Source organism: Tursiops truncatus, chromosome 20 (genome assembly GCF_011762595.2).
Source record: "Tursiops truncatus isolate mTurTru1 chromosome 20, mTurTru1.mat.Y, whole genome shotgun sequence".
NCBI lineage: Eukaryota > Metazoa > Chordata > Mammalia > Artiodactyla > Delphinidae > Tursiops > Tursiops truncatus.
Window position 1 is genome coordinate 11,894,051 of NC_047053.1, and position 23,693 is coordinate 11,917,743.

General features: G+C 48.4%; 1 protein-coding gene across 9 annotated transcripts in view; it reads right to left on the reverse strand.

Moving 5' to 3' along the window:
* Positions 1 to 12,367: 12,367 nt before the first annotated feature.
* Positions 12,368 to 23,693, reverse strand: part of RAP1GAP2 (RAP1 GTPase activating protein 2) — a 218,772-nt gene continuing 207,446 nt past the window's right edge. For 8 of the 9 annotated variants that reach the window (XM_073798113.1, XM_033847049.2, XM_033847048.2 and 5 more), the window contains 6 exons: positions 22,580 to 22,693; positions 22,193 to 22,310; positions 21,783 to 21,909; positions 18,025 to 18,101; positions 17,593 to 17,631; positions 12,368 to 16,705 (listed from right to left, as the gene is read on the reverse strand). In XM_073798113.1, coding sequence (XP_073654214.1) covers positions 17,623 to 17,631; positions 18,025 to 18,101; positions 21,783 to 21,909; positions 22,193 to 22,310; positions 22,580 to 22,693 — 445 coding nt within the window. In that variant the 3' untranslated portion in view covers positions 12,368 to 16,705; positions 17,593 to 17,622. The remainder of the gene's footprint in view (positions 16,706 to 17,592; positions 17,632 to 18,024; positions 18,102 to 21,782; positions 21,910 to 22,192; positions 22,311 to 22,579; positions 22,694 to 23,693) is intronic. The other variant, XM_033847050.2, reaches the window with a different exon arrangement.

Consider the following 23,693-nt stretch of genomic DNA (forward strand, 5'->3'; position numbering starts at 1 on the left):
AAGAAAGATATATTTGTGTGCAGAATGTGTTATGTACGGGTATACAGAAAGAAAGAGGGAAAGAAATGAAAGAAGGCTATGGCTTTCCTATATTCTAGCGTCAAAGACTTAAAAGATGTTGTGGAGGAAAAGAGGATCCCATTCACCAGAAAAGGGGAGACAAAATTTTTGTTATATGGAGATAAATGTATACTCGGAAACATAAAAAGAATCAATTGAAACTATTAATAACAATAAGAGGATAGTGTAGGGGACTTCCCTGCTGGCGCAGTGGATAAGACTCCATGATCCCAATGCAGGGGGCACAGGTTCGATCCCTAGTCGGGGAACTAAGTTCCCATGTGCCACATGGCACAGCCAAAAAAAAAAAAAAGAAATTTCACATCAATTGTATATGAAGATCATAAACTCTTCAAGAAAAGAAATATAACCAACTGTAAAAGCTCAAGAATCAGAATGGTTATTCTGATTGCTAGAAGACAGTGGAGTAATGCCTTCAAATTTCTGTGGAAATAAATATTTACAATCCAGAATTTCCAGCCGAAATGGTAATCTAGTGTACAGGCAGAATAGAGACATTTTCAGATATGAAAGGACTCAAAAAGGTTGTCTCCATTCTTTCTTAAGAAGCTCCTGGAGGTACCAGCCCCAGCAAAATCAAGGGTTAAATCAAGAACAAGGAGTTCATGGGATCCAGAAAAGCACAGGTTTAGCCCAGGAGAGCAGCAAAACAGAAATCCCTGTATAATGGTTGTACAGGTAAACCTAGAAAGCAACCAGGACAAATTGGAGCAAAAAGACAAAGCTTTTTGCCAGGAAAAAAGTAAACTCAATAGGACTTCAAGAACGCAATGAGACTGTATATGAGAAAGTAGATAAGTTACAACTGAGGTAACTATTCTCTCTGGGGAAAAACATAAAGCTGTATAAGAAAGAAAATGAAATTCTACTTGATAGTGAGCAAAATTTATATCATTATAATGACTAGTACACCTTGATTGCTCACATAACTGAAAATACTGTTGAAAGAGGGAAGGAGGGTTAAGAGAACTACTTCCATCTGTCCTTAGAGAAAGACACTAAATATACTAAAATTGATCAATAAATATCAATATAAGGATATCATCAAACAATATGGCAGGAACAACCAGGGGGGTTAAATGCTTAAGGAGTTAAAAGTGATTGCTGGGACTTCCCTGGTGGCACAGTGGTTAAGAATCTGCCTGCCAATGCAGAGGACACGGGTTCGATCCCTGGTCAGGGAAGATCCCACATGCCGCGGAGCAACTAAGCCTGTGCACCACAACTACTGAGCCTGTGAGCCACAACTATTGAAGCCCATGCGCCTAGAGCCCGTGCTCCACAAGAGAAGACACCACAATGAGAAGCCCGCGCACCGCAACAAAGAGTAGCCCCTGCTCGCTGCAACTAGAGAAAGCCCGCGCCCAGCAACGAAGACCCAACGCAGCCAAAAATAAAATTAATTAATTTTTTAAAAAACGATAGTGAGGCAGAAAAAAATGGCGAAACCCTGGTTCCCTGATGGCATCACTGAGCCCCTAAACTGCCTACCTTCAGACTTCGTATTTGTTAAAAGATAATTTTCAAAGTAAGGTAAAATCATGGCTCTCATATATTATAAAAATGAACTTGTGTTAAAGATTTTAACACTGCCAAGGTGTTACAGTCCAAAGAACAGATACATATTTAGATGAGGAATATTGAAATGTACAAACAAACTGGTTTTGCCATTGAGGGGGACAGTAGAGGAGAGTTATCCCTCTACTGGGCATAATTCATTTGTATGTCTATAGACTAGAATTATTTTGTTTTGCTATCAGTTATCTAAAACTTACAAAGTTGTAAAATAAATCCGATAGAATCAGAATAACCCATTGTGTTCTAGACAATGCAGTTTTCCACTGATGCCCTAATTTTTCCCTGCATGTCACATGTAACAAATATTCTCCCATCTTTTCAAGCCATTGTTAGTTGGCTTTTTATTTCCTGTAGCTGAATATATTCCTAGCTGATAGAACCGATAAATTTGACTAAACTTAAAAAACTTTAACTTTGCACAGCATAAAAGGAGCCAAAAGATGAGAACAAACTGAAGGAACACTGCCAACATGAATGCCAAAGGACTAATTTCCTTAATATTAAAAAATCAAACCAGAATGAAAAAGACCAACAACCCAAGAGAAAATGACAAAGGGCATTAACAATTCACAGAAAAAGAAATGCAAATACCTTCTAAACATAGGGAAGATGCTCAATCACACCCATGAGTTTTGAAAAATGTAAATTAAAACTATAATGTAATATTATAGTTCACCTATCAGAAAGGCCAAAGTATAGAAGTTTATTGATAGTGAGGGAAATAAGGTACTTTCATACATTCTTGTAGAGTGGTAAATTAATGTAGGCTGTGTTAAGAGCAGCTTGGCAGAACCGATCAAAATGCAAAATGCACATTCCCCTTGTTACAATAATACTTCAGGCATTTATCCTGTAGATATACTTGCCTGTAAACACAAAGACTTATGTAGAAGAATATTTTTGCAGCACTGCTTGCAGTTGCAAAAGACTGGTTAAGTAATCATTCAAACATACATAAAATGGAATACTATGCAACCATTTAAATAATGGGGTAGAGTAGTATTATTAGAAGTCAGTGGGAGGGTTCCCCTTTCTCCACATTCCTGCCAACACTTGTAACCTTTGGCTTTATGATAAGAGCCATCCTAACAGGTGGGAGGTGCCAAGTCACTGTGGTTTTGATTTGCATTTCCCTGATGATTAGTCATGTTGAGCACTTTTTCTTGTACCTATCGGCCATTTGTAACTATTCATCTGAGAAATGTTTATTCAGGTCCCTTTGCCCATTTTGTAACTGGGCTATTTGGGTTTCTGCTATTAAGTTGTATAAGTTCCTTATACATTTTGGACATTACATCATATCAGGTACGTGGCTTACAAAACCCATTCGATAGGTTCCCTGTTTGCTGTGTTGATTGTTTCCTTTGCTGTGCAGCTTTTTAGTTTGATGTAATCCCACTTGTTTGGTTCTGTTGCCTATGCTTTTACTGTCATATCCAAAATAATTGTTGCCTTTTCCCTGTGTTTTCTTAGATTAGTTTTTAAGGTTTCAGGTGTTACATTTAAGTCTAATCCATTTTGAATTTTTTTTTTTTTTTTTTTTTTTTTTAAGGTACGCGAGCCTCTCACTGTTGCGGCCTCTCCCGTTGTGGAGCACAGGCTCCAGACGCGCAGGCTCAGCGGCCATGGCTCACGCGCAGCCGCTCCGCGGCATGTGGGATCTTCCCGGACCGGGGCACGAACCCGCATCCCCTGCATCGGCAGGCGGACTCTCAACCACTGCGCCACCAGGGAAGCCCTTGAATTGATTTTTAATGTGGTGTGAAATAAGGGTCCAATTTTATCCACAGTTGTTGGAAATATAAACTGATACAGCCATTATGGAAAATGGTATGAAGTCTCCTTAAAAATTAAAAATAGAACTGCTATATGATCCAGCAATCTCATTTCTGGGTATATCACCAGAGGAACTGAAATCGGAATATTGAAGAGATATCTGCGCTCCCATGTTTACTACAGCATTATTCACAATAAATGGCCATGAATAGATGAATGGATAAAGAGAATGTGGTATATATATAAAATGCAATATTATTAAGGCTTTTGAAAAAAGAAGGAAATCCTGCCATTTGCAACAACATGGATGAACCTGGAAGACATTATACTAACGGAAATAAGCCAGACGCAGAAAAACAAATACTGCATGATCTCACTTGCATGTGGAATCTAAAATAGTCAAATTCATGTAAAAGAATGAAATTAAAACATTTCCTCACAACTAATACAAAAATAAACTCAAAATGGATTAAAGACATAAATGAAAGACCGGAAACCATAAAACTCCTAGAAGAAAACACAGGCAGAACCCTCTTTGACATAAATCATAGCAATATTTTTTTTGGATCTGTCTCCTAAGGCAAAGGAAACAAAAGCAAAAATAAACAAATGGGACCTAATTAAACTTAAAAGCTTTTGCACAGCAAAGGAAACCAGTGACAAAATGAAAAGACAACCTACTGAATGGGAGAAAATATTTGCAAATCATATGACTGATAAGAGGTTAATATCCAAAATATATACACAGTTCATACAACTCAATTTAAAAAAAAAAACATTTAAAAAATGGGCAGAAGACCTGAATAGACATTTTTCCAAAGAAGATAGCCAACAGGCACATGAAAAGATGCTCAACATCACTAATTATCAGAGAGATGCAACTAAAAACCACAATGAGATATCACCTCACACCTCTCAGAATGGCTATCATCAAAAAGATCACAAGTAACAAATGCTGGTGAGGATGTGGAGAAAAGCAAACCCTAGCACACTGTTGGTCGGAATGTAAATTGGTGCAGCCATTATGGAAAAGACTATGGAGTTTCCTTAAAAAACTAAAAATAGAACTAACATATGATCCAACAATTCCATGCCTGGATGTATATCCAAGGAAAACAAAAACACTAATTCAAAACGATACATGTACCCCAATGTTCATAGCAGCATTATGTGCAATAGCCAAGATATGGAAGCAACTTAAGTGTTTATCAACAGATCAATAGATAAAGAAGATATGAGAAATACATATATATATTCACATATATATGATGGAATATTACTCAGCCAGAAAAAAGAATGAAATTTTGTCATTTGCAACAACATAGATGGACCTGCAAGGTATTACACTTAGTGGAATAAGTCAAAGAAAGTCAAATACTGTATGTTTTCACTTATATGTAGAATCTAAAAAAAATAAAACAAATGAATGAATGAAACAAAAAGAAGCAGACTCACAGATATAGAGAACAAACCAGTGGGGAGAGGGAAGGGGTAGGGGATTAAATGGCGTAAACTACTACGTATAAAATAAATAAGCTACAAGGATATATTGCACAGCACAGGGAATATAGCCAATATTTTATAATAACTTTATATGGAGTATAATCTACAAAAATATCGAATCACTATGTTGTATACCTGAAACTAATAAAATATTATAAATCAACTATACTTCAATAAAATAAAATATTCAAACTCATAGAAGCAGGGATATAATGGTGGTTGCCAGATGGTAGGGAGAGGGTTAGTGAATGAGGTGATATTTGTCAAATAGTACGAAGCTTGAATAACTTCTGGAGATCTAAGGTACAGTATAGTAATATAGTTAACAGTGCTGTATTGTGTATTTGAAATTTGCTAAGAGTGGATCTTAAGTATTCTCACCAAGAAGAAGGAGAGAAAGAAGAAGGAAGAGAAGGAGGAGGTGGTGGAAGAGCAGGGGGAGAAGGAGGAAGAGGAGGGGGCGGAGGAGGAAATGGTAACTAATGTGAGGCTACAAAAATGTTAATTAGCTTGATTGTGGTGATCATTTCACAATATACACATATATTAAAACATTGAGTTGTATACCTTAAATATATACTACAATTTTTATTTGTCAATTATACCTTAATAAAGCTGTTTTTTAAATTCAGTAGGAAAAAGGTCAGTAAGAACATGTAGAGTATCAATATTTCTCCAGCATCATTATTAATTTTTCCACATTCATTAAATGGCCAGGTATTTTTAGGTTATCAGCATGTCCCAGGTTTCCATACACTCATTTACCTTTAATAAACAGGGTTCTGTAGTAGACACCTGCTGGGAACCTGCCCAGGTCCCAACGACCCTTTAACTGCTCTTTGTGGTGGCCACATGCCCCAATCCCCTGGCTTTAGCTGATTGGACTAGGAGGTTATCACCTGACCTTCTTGGGCCAATCAGATTCTCCCTCATGGGACTCTGAATAGAACTAAATACTGGCCCTGGACTGACTCATTTTTAATGAGAGTGATGTGGGCCTGTGTGCTATGGAAAGGTTTTTAGCAGAGAAAATAAGAAACCTGGTCTATCCATCTGGGTCCAATCAGGAGAGAGAAACCACATAGTAGCCTGAATAAGGAAAGTTTAACAAAAAGAATTATTAACTATAACAGGGTTGGAGTAATGAGGGATTGACTGCTGGGAAGTGAAGAGAACGCTGAAGAATACAGGAATAGCAGAAGTAAGCAGCCACCACCCCTGGGGCAGAGATCTAGTGCCTGAGGAAGGGGCTCCCCCTAGGCCTGAGACCCAGAGCCTGTTGGCCTTGGGTCACTCGATGGAAAAAGAAAAGGAGTCACCATGGTCCCACACCAGCAGAACTTGCTGGAAACCCACCCTCTGTTCTCAGGGAAGTGTTTCACTGGAGGCACAAGGCTATGAACCACCTGGCACTGGGGGAGGCAGGAGAGGGGAGATGGAGGAGGCCACCGAGGGGACCTAACCACTGGCAGACCCAAGAGCTGGACCCAGGAAATCTGAGGTTCCTCACCCTCCGCTCCTGCTGCCTTCCCTGCTAGAAGCTGCCTCAGGTACACGGCCTTGAGATAGTAATGTGTAGCTGAGAGGTCTGGCTGTACATGACTGAACCGAGTTAGGACCTCTGTATACACTTTTTTTTTTTTTTTTTTTTTTTGCAATACGCGGGCCTCTCCCGTTGCGGAGCACAGGCTCCGGACGCGCAGGCTCAGCGGCCATGGCTCACGGGCTCAGCCGCTCCGCGGCATGTGGGATCTTCCCGGACCGGGGCACGAACCCGTGTCCCCTGCATCGGCAGGCGGACTCTCAACCACTGCGCCACCAGGGAAGCCCCCTGTATACACTTCTAAGGTTCCGCCAGGCAGGTGCAGAGATCTACTTCTTTCACGGCCACCCAAGATAAACCTCGGGAGTAAGTTCCCTTGCTTATTAAACCTGCACCTACCAATCTGGAGTGGTCTGCCTCTTTCTTCGGTCTCTCCTTGCCCTCCACGTAGAGGGTGCCAGTTTCAGACTTCACGGCAAACTCTGGAGGGGACGAACCAGCAAGTGCAAGAAGAGGCTGTCGCTGGGAGAAGCCACTGGCCACTGGGTGCTGCTGGCCGTCGTGCACCGCAGGCCCCGGGCACTGGAGAAGCTGTGCGCGCTGCAAGCATCCGGTGCCGGGAAAACTAGGACGTCGCCCAGGTTGGTGAAGCAGGCCAGGCAGGCCTCGGCGTAGTCGTCGCAGCAGCCCTCGTGGGCCGTCAGCTTGAACTTGGTCTTGGCGCTCATCTTCGGCAGCGTGAACACCTCGGACTGCTCCTCGGACGCGATGAGCACCGCCTGACCGCCCTGCATGTTCCGCGCCTGCGCCAGATACCGCGGAAGCCGAACCGGGAGCCGACGCATGCGCCTACGCTCCAAGGGTTTGCCGAGTGAGGCCTGAGAGCTTGCCGAGCGCACGCAGAAGAACCAGAAAGACAGCCCTCCAGGAAGAGAAATGCCCCCATGGACAGCCCAGCACCTAGAAATAAACACAGCGCACTGTGAGGAGAAATGCCAGGTGGCCGGCACTCCACTTGAAAGAGAGAGAGGGAGAGAGCTTCCTGAGGAGATTATGCCGGATGCCCAGGCCTTCTTGGCCTCCACAGTGACAGAGCTCCATGAGGAGCAGTGCCGAAGGGTTGACCTACTTTATTTTTATTTTTTTATTTTTTAATTTTTATTGGAGTATTGTTGCTTTACAGAGCACAATGAGGAGAAGTGACAAACGCCAGCCTTCTATTTCAGAAAGAGAAACCGTGCTCTGTGAGGTGATATGCCTGAGTGTCGGCCCTCCTTTTAAGACAGAGGCAGCGCTCTATGAAGAGAAATGCTGGCCGGCCGGCTCCCTCTTTCAGACAGAGAGAAAACCCCCTATGAGGAGAAATGCTCGGTGGCCAGCAGGCACTCTTTTCCAGAGGGACAGCTGGCTAGGAGGAGAAACGGCAAAGCGCTGGCCTCCTCCTCCGACACAGAGACGGTGTCCTATGCAAAGAAATCGCGGGAAGTCGACCCTCCTCTTTTAACAGAGACAGAGCTCTATGAGTAGACAGTCTGAGTGGTGAGAACTCCGCCTCCGACAGAGAGACAGCACTGGAGGGAAAGAAATGCAAGCCACCTGGGCTCTACCTCAGACCAAAAAAGAGTGCGCTGGAAAAAGAATGGCGCGGACTCTGACCTCATTTCAGTCAGACACAGGGCCCTGTGAGGAGACATTCGGGGCAAGCAGTTCACTTTTCCTGACAGAGAAGGAGCTCTGAGATGAGAAGTGCCTGACAGCAGGGTCTCCAACTCAGACAGAAACAACACACTCTGAGGAGAAATGCCCGAAGGCTAGCGCTCGGCTCATACAGAGAAAGAGAGCTCTCTGAGGAGAAAAACAGGAAACTCTGACCTACCATCCAGTCAGAGACGGCCTCTAGGAGGTGAAGTGCTGGAGAGCCAGGCTTCTTCTTCAAACAAACACAGCACACTGGGAGGCGAAATTCCTGATGGCCATCTGCCTTTTTCAGACAGAGAGACAAAACTCTGTGACAAAAAGTACCCGATGGCCGGTTCTCCACCTCAGAAAGAGAGACCACACTCTGAGGAGAAATGCCAGATTGCCAACACTCCACCTTAGAAAGGAGACACCTGTTTACGAGGAGAAATCCCAAATGGCCGGCCATGTTCTTCAGACAGAAGAAAGCTCTGTGAAGAAAAGACAAATGTCCAGCTCTCTTATTCAGACGGGGAGACAGCTCTCTCTGAGGTGAAATGCCGGAGGCTGAGTCCTCCTCCTTCCACAGATAGCGCTAACACGACAGAAATGCTTTGTGATCAGTGTGTTCATCAAACAGAAAGACGGCCCTCCATGAGGACATGCCAATATCCAGCTCATACAGGGACACAGAGCTCTCTGAGGAGAAAGGCAGTGGCTCGGAACTACCATCCATCTAGTTAAGCTGAACTAGTTTAAGTTCAGCTTAAACTAGTTTGAACTGGCTTCACGCTCCACAGAGTCATCCTAGTCAACACGGGCTAGCATTCATTAGTCACTGAATTAAAATCTTAGATCATAACTTTATCATTGCTGAATCCTTGTAATAGATTCCAGTTCTTAGTATCTGCTGGAAATTTATCCTTTCTAGTTTTTGGAAACTCTCTTCCTTAGTAGAAAATTCTAGTGAATTCCCTAGCCGTCCAGTGGTTATGACTTGGTGCTGTCATCGCCATGGGCCTGGGTTAGATCCCTGGTCGGGGAACTAAGATCCCGCAAGCCACGCGGTGCAGCCAAAAAAAAGAAAATTCTATAATTAAACAAGTTAAAATCCTTTTCCGTTACATTCACTGTTATACTAAGTGGCATAGCTGGATTTCATCTGGGCTTTGTTGTCTATTTTCCCTGGATTTTTCCTCAGATTCCTTATTAGTGATAAGTTCTTGTAAAACCTACCGATATTTTAGAGCAAGGCTATGAAGACTTCCCTGTTACTCTTATATTTTTAAAAACTGTTAATATAATGTCTTTTAGGTGATTCGTAAAATTCATCTGATCTAATAATTCAAGCACGTTTTCCACAGTCTATCTCATAAAGTGTCTGCATTTTTCTGTAACACAGTCTCACTTATGTCTGTCTAATCATTCGTATGTCTTCGTGTGGAGCCATTTATGTGGCAGCTTGTTTCTGCTCGTTCTTTCATACGGGCTGTTTCGTGTTACTATCCCCCTTGATGGAGTCCATTCATCAACCACATCCTTTTGTTTACCTACTGAAGTTACTAGATTACTTTGCCTCTAACATCCTTAGTGACCGGGAACACGTCACCCAGGGGTGCTGTCTTCAGCCCTTTCCAGCAGCTGTTTTGTTCCTAGATTGCTAGTGGGTTTCTGAAGTCTCACATCACATCTCTCATCTGATAATGTGTATTGGATTGGAGAAAGAGGCTCTAGCTGTATTTTAAGTTTTAATTCTTAGGATCTGATTTTTTTTTTTTCTTTTCAACAAATTCCTTCTCTCTGCTTCATGCGTGACCTCATCTTTTCTCCCAGTGTTTCTTATTACAAGGTGCCCTGGTCATTCATGCAGCCATGATGCATTTTCATCTTAAGCTATTCCTTACACGTTTCATGTTTTATTTATCTTTCTCTATTCTGTTCTCTCTAGTGATTCCCTTTCATTTTCCTGTAAGAGTTTGTGTCTTGCTGGGACAGACATTTCTCCCACATTTGTGATAATGATAATGACAATCCCCTTAGGTGGGGGACTGGCACCTCTCAAACCCCTCACACCTTCACTGTTCCCTATCCCTTTCTCACTGGGCCTGAGACTATTGTAATAGGAGAGGGACATATATAGAGACTACAGACTGGATCAGTGGTTCCCAAAGTGAAAGACTGCATCAGAATTCTTCATGTGCTCATTAAAAATGCAGATTCCTGGGACCCACCCAGCCCAATCGAATTCTAACCTCTGGAATGGTGCCTGAAATCTGCATCTTAACAATCTCTCCAGATGATTCTTATGAACCCTAAAGCAAAAATGCTTAAGAAGCCATCCCCAGATGAGAGCAATTTTCTGTTCTGAGAGTAGAGGGAGCTGGTCTGAAGTGGGGATGAGCTTCTACAAGGTTTTTCCACACCCTGATCCTCCCAACAGGTATTATCTCTGCCTGAAGAAATGGAGACTGGGGGTACCCTGTGGAGGAGCACTGCCCTTAGGTGTCATAACTACGTCTCAGAGTTTCTCTCTGGAACTTCACTCTGGTTCCCATAAACAGTGTCTGCCACGGCAGCACAAGGGTACCATTAAATGTTTGAGGCCAGATGCTTCAATCAGCCATAGCAGTGACCCACCAAGTCCACACTGCAAATTCAGAGAACCACTGGATTGCTGGAGCCAGCCATGGAGCCCCGCCAGGCTTGCAGAGAGGTACCATTTCATTAGAACCAGCCATAAAACCAACACCCCACTTCATTCCCCAGGCGATATAAGGCGGGGTGGGGGGGGGACTGGCTCCATGAAAGAAGGAGAGCATTTGGCTTGTCCCTCTCTATTCCTACAAGATTGAGGGTCCTACAAACGTATCCTCCAATGAGTCAAAGCACGGTGATTGTCTTAACATGGCCAAGACCACCTATCACAGCTAGGGTCTGGAGAAAGGAGAAGGTAAATGCTGAATGAAGAGAAAGAGTGCTAGGAGATGGCACAGAGCAGCAGACATTGGTACCTGCGTGGGTGGTGAGGCTAAGGGACCAAGCTGAGAGTTGAGTGGACACCAAGGAGGTAGCAGAGCTTGAAATTCTTACACCATTAAGCAAAGGCTGCATGTAGATTTCTCTCATCCTGGGCTTTATGACGAAACAGCAGCATTTGAATGCCTGCCAAGCACAAGGAACCAACGGAGGATTTATATCAGACACAGAGGCAGAGAGAACCAAGAGAAAGGAGGCTAGAACCACCCCCTGTGCTAAGGCAGCCCTATCCACAAATAAGGGGAAATTGTAACCAGCCAAAACTGGGGCGAGTTTATATGGTGACCACAAGAACGTGCCTCTCCAGTCTCCAGCTGCAGGGGGCATCACTGACCAACGGTCCCAGCTGCTGCATTCTGAGAGCCATCGCTGTGTTCCATGGTTGGCACCAAAGCCAGACTTCCCACAGGCTTCCTCCCACCCAGTGCCTGGGTGTGGCAGAGGTAGTGATTTTAGACTCATTCTTGTGATACGCAGGACTCCTCTGGGGAGTGACTTTGGCTAGGGGCCTCCGCAATCATCTTGCTTAGAATTTTCTTAGAAATGAACTGACATCAAAAGATGCCTCCACCCCACCTTGCTTCCTCCCATCTCCCCTTCACTCGGGGTCAGAACTGCATCGCAGTCTGACAGCTCTTCAGCTTTCTTCAGCTCCCTCCCCATTTTTTTTCACAGGCCTTTTGCCTAATAAATGTCTTATTCCTGTCTTCTGCCTCCCTCTTCCCCCATCCAACACTGGTGTGGACGTATAGACAATAAAGAGGGGCTGGGGCAGGGGAGCAGGTTAGCTACCTGTCAAAGAAAAATTGCCCCAGAGTTCAAAAGGCAAGGAAGACTTTATTTGAGGTTACTGTGAGAGAGGAGAGAGATTGAACTCAACTCCAAATACAACAGGGACAAATGGGGATTTCTAGCCCATGGCAGGGTGAGGAATTGGATGGAAAATCATTGACAGGAACTTGGTTAGCTATCAAGGGTGAGGCAAGAGCAACTTCATTGGATATCGAGGATGAAGACTGCGGGGGCAGGGGGGTGGGTGGTCAGAGTGGGGAGGATTCTTGATAAACACATCTACAGGCCAGATGCAGCCCATGGGAAAATGGACTCAACCTCTGGTGACCTGAAAGGCGATGCTCAGGCCTGGGATCCCAAGCAAAGAAGTCTGAACTCTGATGGACACAAAATATCCTATTTATTGTCAATTTCTGCAAAGACACATTTAAGCAACAAAATATACATTTGTCAACCTTTTAGAATTTGTTTTATACATTAACAAATACAATGTGCTACCATAGCAATAAATTAAATGTACACTATTTACATTACATACGCAGTCGGGGGGGTCTATGAATCACCTCCTCTCGAAGAGGAAAGACAGAAAAGTCATCATCACACGGATCATCATTTCCAAGCTACACTTCGCGGGTTCTAGCACACAGAGGAATCTCTTCACACTTAAACAACAGCACTACCCAGGCTGGAGTGTGGAAAGACAATGCCCGGGGCAGGGGGGAGCTGGCACACATGCTAAGGAGCGGGAAGGGGCGATTGACACTTCCAAGCAGAAATGTCGCAAAAGCAGAAACGATGGCATTTAAATTCCAGTCTTCCAGCCAGACAGCCTCCCCCTGGGGCTGATAAGGCACAGGACAGTGCCCCTGCCCCCAAGAGTCTCTCACCAGGCAGGGCTCTTCTGTCCTTGGCCTTAGTGGGGGCTGTCTCCTTTCTCCCAAAGCTGAAAGGAGGGAGCTGTGGGATGGCAGTGGGTAAGGAGCTGGTGGCAAAACAGCCATCAGAGGCTAGCAACATGTCCCAGCCGGGCCCCCAGGCTGCAGGGACAGCCCTGGCAAACTGCTGACTCACCCTGCCTCTGAGAGAGGGGTACCTGGTGTCTGGGGGAGGAACTGTGGAGTCCCTGCTGGCCACGGGTAGCCATAAGATCTACTTGAACCCTGATCATTCCCCCGCAACAGGCCTGTCTCTGTTGACTCAGAATTGAATGAAGGTAGTGTTTGAGTTGGCACCTTAAACAGTTAGGGTAGGAACATGAAACCGGCTCTCGGCCCTTGAGCCTAGGTTTTTACTGACCACCTTTGTTTAAGGATCAGGGAGAGTCAAAGAGTTTTTTCTTTTACCACTTTTCTCCTTAACTTAAAAAGGGGAAAGCGAGGTTTGGTTAACTGCATCTCTCCCCTGGTCTCCACTCCCATTACAGACAAGGGTTGAAGAACCGATGTCACCGAGGAACAGTCCCTGGGAATCTCTTTTCCTCTTTGTTTTCTTTGCCCAAGCCACAGCCAAAACCGCATGGCTCTCCCTAAAAAAATCCCAGGGAACATCCCTCCTGATGAAAAGAACAGAGACTGAGGCCCACCAGCACCGTTGGCTGCTGACACCTCGCAGCCAGTGCCAAGGCGCCCGCTCACTGGCTTTCTCCAAATGCAGTCAATGCAGTCACTTGTCCCACCAACCCCATAGGTGGTGCCCAAGAAAGGGCCCTGCTTGTGGGTTCTCGTCCCAGCTTTGTCACCAGCTGGCTACGTGACCTCAAGCAAGTTGTTTTCCCTTCACTGGAGCTGAAGTTTCCCATCTGGAAGGTGACACGGTTGGATTAGAGGCTAAGAAGGGGCCCGGAAGGCTTGGACATGGAGATGAAGCTGACAAGGCTGGACCACAGAATATTTTGCCGCAAACACCATTTCCCTTCATTAGCACAGACAGGAACTCTCGCTGAGACCTTCTCCCTCTAGCTCTTTCTGCATCTGTTTTTAAGCATCGACTCAGCAGAGGCACATGGATGCCCGACAGAGCCTGAAAAGTATACTTTCTTCCGTGAGTCAGGCAGGTCCCAGAGCCAGAGCTACGTCCGGGAAACACTTCTCCTATGAGGAAACACCTCAAATACCAGCAAGAGCGCCATCCGGATGAGTCTAGTCACAAGGTCTGATGAGGCCTGAGCAACCCTGGAGCCCCAAGACTGGATGGGGCAATAAAAGGAAAGACATTTTGGAGCAAAGCAGATGCAAGAGGGGGATGGAAAAGCAGCCTCCGGGAACCCAAGCTGCCTGTCCCATGGTCCAGAGGGGCAAAGGGAGACCGGCCTGTCCTTGTTCTCCCCCTGCCTCTCAGCCCTGGGACTTCACGGGGGCTGGTCTGGAAGCCAGAATGACCAGAATGAACTTTCTAGATGTGGTGAGGCAGGACCCAGAGGGAGGGACATTTCAGATCCTGCCCAGAGCATCCCCATTAGCAAACAGAGGGTCGAGGCCACTTCTCAGGTCTGTTTCTTAGGGGGCCCAACCTGCGCCTCTCAGTTTCTCTGGACACACCCAGCCATCCTGGCCACTGGCTCAGAGGCAGGGGGCAAAGCCCCCCCAAGAGGTGGGGCCTGCAGGGAGAGCAGCCAGGGCAGTGGGGGAAGGTGGCTGTAAGGTTCTCAAGTCGGACAGAATGGAGACAACCTAAAAACCCCAGAGGACCCCCAGACCACGACAAACACAGCACAGCACAACCACCAGGCAGCTGTAAATACCAGCTACCCAGAGAAGCGAGCCAGAACCTGGAACAGTTTTTAAAGAAATGCAGTTTGACCTTTCAAGTTCCTTCAGAAACCCAGCCAACAGAACGCCTCCAGAATCTGCAGGCCTAGCAGTGGTGCCGCTACAGGGATTTTTAATAAAAGCTAAACAGACATTTGTTGACCTTCTAACTAGAATAAATCTTACCGGACTAGTACTTTAAGCAAACACATTTCTAGCATGAGGGAAGAGGTCCACCCAGCCTGTAAATAGGATCCCACAAAGTCCACGTGAGTCGGGGATGAAGGATCAAGGTTTTGCTCTAAAAGCAAAAACAACAGGGAAATGGTCACATCAGTCAAAAACAAGCGTAACATTTCTATGTCTTGCCTTGGGAATAGGCCCAGATCCCAATGCAAATAAAGCATTTGGTTGGAAATCCTTGTCCTCTGCTCAGTAAAGCAGGTGCCCAGCCTGTGTCACCCTGGCAGCCCCGAGTCACTAAGGCCCCATACACGCTTGGAGCTGTAGCACCGCAAGGGTCTGCTCTTCAGACTCTGTTTAACTTGGAGGATACCTTGCCTTAAACCCCACCACGGCCAGTCAGCAGAAATGACCTGCCGCACTGCAGACTCAGATGGGTGAGAAGGGAGGAGGGGCCGCCTCTCAGAGAGCAAGCTGGCTCAGCCCAGCAAAGGTGGCTCTGGCTGGGGGTGCAGGTGACAGGCAGGGTCTGAACTGCACCCAGCTGGGACCCAAGTTGCAGGAATCCCACCGATGTGACAAACGCCTACGGACTCCTTGTGGCTGGAGAGGGGAAGAGGAGGACTTAGGGGTGGGGGGTGGAGAGATTGAGTCCTGCTAGGACCAAAGGGCTTGGTAGCTGGATAGAGCCCCCCCAGAGCACCAACCAACCTGACCAGTTGCCCCTCACATTTCAGATCCTGCCCAGAGCACCCCCATTAGCAAAGAGAGGGTAAAGGCCACTTCTCAGGTCTGTTTCTTAGGGGGCCCACCTACCCCTCTCTCGGGCTCCCGCCTAAGTGGGTGGGCTGAAGTAACTCTCTACATCTCCCACGAACCTCCACCACCAGCAGAGACTTGGATCCCGGCCTAGGCCTGGGCCCTGAGGTTTTCCTTGGCCAAGTGCCCAGGACCTGCTGCTGGCTCTCCCTGAATGCCTTCCCACTCCCGTTGCCCACCCCTTCAAGGGAAAAGCGTCTGCTCAGAGGGGAAAGACTGATGGCTTCTCCCACCGCCACCACATCAGGAGCCTGTGGGAAATGAGGACGTCCAGGAAGAACCCGGCGCCCGCTCCCGCTTACCCGCAGCCGGGTCTCAGCTTCAACTGGCCTCGTGGCTCAAGATACACAGGCAGCAGGGACAGAGGCAACCTGGGCCTGATGTCAGCAGATGGATAAGAAACTCCCAGCACAGAAGGAAACAGATGTTTGGGAGCTCCAGACGTGTGGGAGCGGCAGAACCGACTTCTAGCAGGACACCTTCGAGGATGGCTACAAATCTGGGTTCCTGGAAAAATGGTCCCTCCACCACCACTAAATGCATTTGCTGTGGCTACAGCCTCCTTCCTGCCACGTCCAGGACATGGTGCTGCCCCTGCCTGGGTGCAGCAACCTGCTGTCAGTCTCTGCTGCCCACCTCACCACTCTCTCTACTTCTCTGGACTCTGACTGGTACCCAGATGCCCCCTTGCCCAACTCGCTCCCCTGCAGACAAAACAAGATGACAAATGACCCAGACACACATCACATCAGGCGGTCAGGAGCAGGGGGGCCTGGAGGAAAGAGGCCTTGTCCAGACAGGGGGAGGCGCTGGCAGGGATGGGCAGGATTGTGGCCAGGTCAGGACACTGGGACAGCTGGTCTGGTGGGCAGGTGGCCAGTGGAGATGCAGGCCTGTGACGCTCAGAGTAGTGGACGGCACCCCCAAACTGCTGGAATAGGAGCCTTCTCCAAGACAGAATCGGGCTTCCCTGGAAAAAACAAGGAGAAGGGAGACGATGACCAAATAGTAGGTGAAGGGAGAGAGGAGACATATGTGCCCACGGCTACATATTCTTAGGACGGGAGGCTGCCAATACAAGGGTGCAGACTTTCCACAGCCCGAGGAGTTGGGCAGAAACATCGCTTTGGTGAACCGGACATCTGAAGTACATGATGGGAGTCGGAGTGAGTGTCAACATTCCCATCTACATAGATCAGGGTTACATAATGTGGGCTCAGCTGTGCCCCTCCCCTTGGTTCCAAATGTGACTCACACCCCTGGGAGCCCCATGGCAGGGAGAGGGCTGGGAAGTCAGAAGGGTCTCTAGTAACTGCCCTAGCAGGAGGCCAGGCCTCGGTGGTGGAGTGCTGGACCCATGCCCTGCTCTGCTGTAAACCTCACGCACCCCTGGCTGGGGGCTGGGAGCAGGGTCCTCCCTGGGCTCATCCCGCACAACATTTAGGGGACCAGAGCATCTCTGGACGCACAAGGAGGACACATCTCAGCCCAGAGCCCTGGCCAAAGACACAAGGAGGGAAAGGCTGCCGTAACAGGGAGGCAAGGGGGCCAAGTGAGGAAGGAGGGCTCTGGGCTGCTGCCCTCTGCCTGCTGGAACAAGCTCCTGTGGGGAAGGGAGACCCACTCAGTGAGTCTGGCCCAATCCTATCAGGCAAACCTTCCCATCGGCACCCGAGACCATCTGCCCTCTTCCCCATCTAGAGCTGGGCCCCATCACAGAGGCTCCAGGGAAGAGGTGACTAGCCCACCCGGCGGTCAGGATCTCTCTGGCCATTCTCACATTATCAGGCCACAAGTGCCCCGATCTTAGTAACACACCCTCCCTTGTGGCCACAGCAGGACTAACACCTGACCCACCTTTGACAAGCGAAGGACTCCTCTTTCACATTAGTGACCCTGTTTCAAGAAAAATCCGTATGAGAGTTTTAAATAACTAGACAACATAATCCCCACCAACTACAGCTTCTGTATATTCAGTGCTCAGCTCTCTGGAGAGCCCAGGAAGGGACATGAGACCCCAGGAGCAACAGTTCCCAATTGGAACCTGCCTGTGTCCAAGGGTGTGGCTCTAACACAGGAAGCATGGCCAAGGTGGCTGGCGAGCCCCAGGCTGATGCCTGCACTGTGCGGGAACCAACGGCACCCCCAGATCTGACCAGGGCTTCTCCCCACCTCCCCCCATGTGAGGTGTGAGGCGCCCTCTTCCCCCACCCCCAGGAAGGATGGCCGAGGCTGGAACGTGGGAGGTGGGAGGCTCCCCCTGCTACCCTCACACCCCTAGATCCTCACCGCACTGGAGCTGGCATGGCTGAGCTTATCAAAGCGGAATTTCAGGTTTGACCTCGGGGAGTTTCTGCTTTTGACATCTAGGAAAAAGAAGGAAGCCCTTGAGAGGAGGTGGGGCTGCAGAGGTCACTGGGACTCCAGGGTGGGCGCTGGATACGGAGGCCAGGAGAAGGGGGGGCCTCCTCTCCACTAGGCACTTTAGCTGACCTGCACCGATTCACAAGAGCCAACTCGCAAATTTTCAGAAATGTTGTGAGCTGGTTCTTACACAGAGTTATTTTTTTTAAATTATATAAGCTTACAATTAAACAAATTATATTCCCCAAAGGTAATAAATACTCAGAAGTTATCATTGCCTAGTTATTTCACTACATTTTACTATTATTTATTCTCCTAAGGTTATTTACGTCTATTATATCTGTCCGGTAGTACTTCCCAACTCCATGTCACATTGGGCGCTTGAGATCAGCCAGGAGTACTCACACCAGAGAAATCAGCAAACGTTATAAATCAGAGCTTGAATAATTGTTTTCTTGTCTAGACTTAAGAAACTCATGGAGAAAACGTTAATAATATAGATCAGACTTGAAAATGTGTTTGTCTATAGCCATTACATTGTGAATGGCACAAAAAACTGAGAAAATACTCTTCCAGTATTTGAAAACTATTATCTGTTTCAGCAAAGAAGTCGCTCACATCCCTGACAAAATAATATCAATCATCATTCATGTCGGAACTATACTTGTTCGTCATTTGGAACCTTGCGGTGTCTATGGATACAAAGGTTGGGCAAATATTAGTAAAGGTGCTTTGTGAGAACCAGTTGGCTCTGTCGACTTATAGTAAAGAATATTGTATATTTCGTTCCAGCTTATCCTTCCCCACTCCCTGTGTCCTCAAGTCCATTCTCTACATCTGCGTCATTATTCCTATCCTGCCCCTAGGTTCTTCAGAACATTTTTTTTTTTTTTTTTTTTAGATTCCATATATGTGTGTTAGCATACGGTATTTGTTTTTCTCTTTCTGACTTACTTCACTCTGTACGACAGACTCTAGGTCCATCCACCTCACTACAAATAACTCAATTTCGTTTCGTTTTATGGCTGAGTAATAATATTCCATGGTATACATGTGCCACATCTTCTTTATCCATTCATCTGTCGATGGACATTTGTTATAAAGCAGAAACTAACACACCATTGTAAAGCAATTATACTCCAATAAAGATGTTAAAAAAAGAATGTTGTACATTTTATCATTATTTATAAATTGTGTGCTGCAGATCCTTTATATCAGTAAAATTTACAGTAAACACATACGTGTGTGCGTGCATGTGTGTGTACGTGTGTGCGTGCGTGTGTGTGTGTTGTGTGTATGTGTATGGTGGGAGAGCCGGTTGTTAAACATTTACCGGCACACCACTGGCCGGGGGGCCCCTTGGCTTTCTGATTTTCCTCTGGCTGGGAGAATCTACAGCTCAGTACACTCCACCTGGAGGCTGCTGATTTAGTCTTGACGCTTCATATTCAAGGGTTCCACTCAGCACTAGGATTACCTCTCGGTGTGACCCACCAGCCCCCCTCAGGGCCCCAGGGAGCCCAGGTGTGAAATGACCAATGACCAGGGCATCGGAGATTATAGAGGATCAGAGGTCAGGCCCTCCCAGCCATCTCCCTCTCCTCGGCCCTATCTCTCCCCCTAAAACAGGTTTCCAGATCTCCGCAAACCCACCCTGGTCCTGCGGGTACAAAGCATAACTCCTGTGGGGCTGGGGGTAAGAGGCAGCTCCTCAGGGTTAAATACTCCATAGGAGGTGGGGTCGCAATAAGCACTGGGCAGGTGTTACAGACCCGTTGTACGTCCCCTTCTGCCCTGGGTGACCTTCAGCAAGTCATACTCTAAACCTCCTTTTACTTGAAATCTTATTTATTTTGATATTTAATACTAAGTCAGAGCCAGGCTTGATTATAGATTCTTTCATTCTTTCAATATTTAATTAAGCATTGTTAAAAAAAAACAACCAGGGAATTTGTATTACTACCCCACTTTACAGATGAGGAAACTGAGGTTCAGAGAGGTGGGGCTGCCAACGGTGCACCAGGATTAGAACCCAGCTCCACAGCGGACCAGCCACGGCGGGGGTTGCCGTACTACACAAGCGATTGTTTGCTGGTGAACCAGGCCTTCCCTTTATCCCCAATATCACATGTCGCCTTTTGCCAACATTCCTTCACCATGAGAACCCCAGGAGCACTGTGGCTTAAACCACCCCGTGGGCCCACTGGCCCTGTGTTTCCATCATTTCGATTGGAGCTCCTCAACCTCAGCCTGACCTTTTGGGCCAGGTAATCCTTTGTCGTGGGGACTGCCCTGTGCACTGTAGGATGCTTAGGGGCACCCCTGACTCTGCCCACTAGATGCCAGCAGCACCCTCCCTTCCCCCAATCATGCAAATCAAAAATCCTCCAGACACTGCCAAATGTGCCCTGGGGAGCAACGTCGCCCCAGTTGAGAACCACTGATTGCACGACTGTTTTATTCTCGTTGTTTAACAAATACTTAGGTTAACAGTTCTAGGTCTCTTGTAAGTCTCTCTTTTACTCTTCACACAACCAACCATACGAGGTAGAAACTAGTCCCCTCCCTCCATTTTGCACTTGGGGAAACTGAGGCACAGAAAGACTCAGTAACCTGCCCCCTGGCTCATCACTAGTAAGTGGAAGATCCAGGATTTGGACCCAGGCTCCAGAGTCCTGCCCCACACTATGCTGCCCTCCTCGAGGGCAGGACCAAGGCTCTGATTTCCAGGCACCCCCAACACCCAGTGGTGCCTACAGTACATGTCCGCTTGGACGCCCCTCGGGCGCCAGCCCCTCGCCCTCTCCCCAGAGCGGGCTCCGCCTTCTCTGCCCGACTGCAGGGATCACAGAACCCTGAAAGGCCCGGACTCCTTGCCTTCCTTGAGCCCCCACTAGTGAGCCTGTACATCCCTTGAATCCACGTCCTCCTCCCGTTGCCCCAGACAGCCCCCCAGATCCATGGCCCTGTCACCCCTCACCAGCCACTGTGGCCCCTCACTGCTCTCCCTCCCTGTGCCCACTCCCCAGCAATCCTTTCTGTTCAGCCAGCTGCAGCCGCCAAAACCGTCTCTCTCCTTCGGATGGCGCGTCTATACTTAAAGGACCTTCAAAGCCTGAAAGCCCTCCAACGGCTTCCACTGCTGGCAGGATAATGCAAAACGCTCCCCAGGGTCCCCGTGGCAGCCCCAGCCTGTGGTCCTAACCACTGTCTCCTCTCTCACGGGTCCCCTCCGTGCACTCCAGCCGCACTGAACCACGTGCGTGTCCAGAACACAGTCTCTGGATTCCCCCCAGGCCTTTGTACTGCTGTTCTGTCCACCTGCAACACTCTTCCCACCTCTTATCTCTGTATTATCAGGATGGTCGCTGTGACAGAGGGGCCCTGGGTCGGTGATGGGGTGAGGCGAGAGGTCAGGGAAAGAGCCTCAGCTTTCTAATCACACAAGCCCAGCTCCTCTGGCAAATCATTGCACTCTCTGAGCCTCAGTTTCCCCACGAGTAAGGAGGGGATGAGAACACAGGCCTCTGAAGGGTGATGAACCGATGCCCTAATACTTTGGGGCTGAAATAGAAACAGGCCAGTTCCGCGTGCCTGGGGCATGTGCCCCACCAACAACGGTCAGGCCACAGCCCCGCCTCCGCTGGGCACACGGTACACACCGCCCACAGGATGCCACTGACCTGTCGGACTCCGGCTCATGATGATGGGGGTGGCGGCTGCCCCCAGGCTGGGGCTCTCGCTGCTTGGGGACGGGCTGTAGACAAACACCTCCTGCTTGAAGGGAGAGGTTGTGGACGGCTGGCTGCTCTGGGGAGAGAGGCTGGGCGAGTGACGCAGCTCCCCCCTCGGCAGCCTGAGACAGGCAGCCGTCCACTGCCCCGCCCCCTCCCACCCCGGCGCTCCCAGAGGGTGGCGATGGCCGACGGGGCCCTCTCCTGTTTCCACGCTTCCCCTTTTATCTGCAGAGCCTGCAGGGGCCTCTGCCCACAGTAGCTATGTTAATGCACAGAGCAGTATACGGCTGGGCCCAGGGTGCCCCCCCCCCCCCCCCGCCCCGCCGCTCCCCAGCGTTGGACGCGGCCACACCTACCCCACTGTCACACTCCTCCATGACCTCGCCCTCCCCTGCCGTGCTGCTGAAGCTGCTTGTGCTGGAGGAGGAGCGGGAGATGTTGGCTCGGCCATTCTCCTTCAACTTTATGAAGGGCCTGCGGGGGAACAGGAAGGCAGGCTCTGCTCACACGCCGAGACCCCCGCCACGGCCCTCCCGGGACTGAGGACGAGGAAGGCCCAGCAGGCCTGAGCTCGCCCACCAGCAGCCCCCCGCGTGCACCTGCTGGTGGACTTTTGCGTTCCAGAGGGTTCCCAAGGCAAGAGACGCCAACTCTCAGCTTGCCTGGAGCAAAGCACATATTCCCGGGCCCGGGTGGCTAAAGCCAGCCCCCCCCGCCCCCCACCCGCCGCCACACTCTCTTACTTCTCCTTGCTGGGGCAGATTTCCGGAGAGCTGGGATTGGATGAGGTCTCAGACTTTATCTCCTGAGAAGAGTGTCCGCCCTCTGGGGTCTTCGGGTTGCTGGATGCACTGTCGCTGAGGAAGTGAGGATGAAGAGGAGTGAGGCCCTGGGCCCAGCCCCCCACGCACCACCAGCACTCAGCACCATGGGGACCTGTGGGGCACAGTGCCCCTGCCAGAGCACGGCCACTGGACCTCCATTCCCACCCGAGCCTCCCTCAGACGCTGCAACAGACAACAGAATTCTCTGCTCCGTCAGGGGCTACTCCAGCCTCCTCGGTGAGAGTCAAGACCTATCAAGCAAGAGTCCTGGCTTGATGTCCCTGAACCCAAGTCCACCCCCCCACCCAAGCTGGCCATCCCACCCAGCAGAGCTCCAGGTCAAGGGCAGGCCACAGAGGGAATGGAAGGGGTCTCAGACATCCACCCAACAGGGAAACAACCCAGTACACATGGGTTCCTCAGGGTGCTGGCCAGGCCACCCGCTGCTTAACTCCAGGGGACACACTTCACACAGACTGTAAAATGAACGCTCTGGATCCGGCCCTTGTGCTGGGATGTGGGCCACTCTCGGCCCGGGGCTCCAGGGTTTCCTCCTCCTCTAGTTTACCAAAGACCACGCACTGACACCCACTGTTTAGCCAGTGCCCGCTGCTGGGGACATGATGGGCCTGTCCTCAATGCACTTCTATTTTTATAACAGCTTTATTGAGATATAATCCACATACAATTTACCCATTTAAAGGGTGCAATTCAATGGTTTTTAGTATATCCACAGAGTTGTACAACCATCAGCATGATCTAATTTTAGAACATTTTAGTCCCCCCTGAAAGAAACTCTGGACCCACTCACAATCACTGCCCGTTCTCCCCTCCCCCTGGCCCCTGGCAACCACTTGTCTGCTTTCTGTCTCTATGGATTTGGGACATTCCATATAAATGGAATCATACAATGTGGTGTGGTCTTTTTGTGACTGCCTTCTTTCACTTAGCATAGTGTTTTCGAGGTTCAGCTATGTTGTAGTAGGTGTCAGTACTTCACTCCTTTCTGTTGCAAACTAATATTCCATTCTAT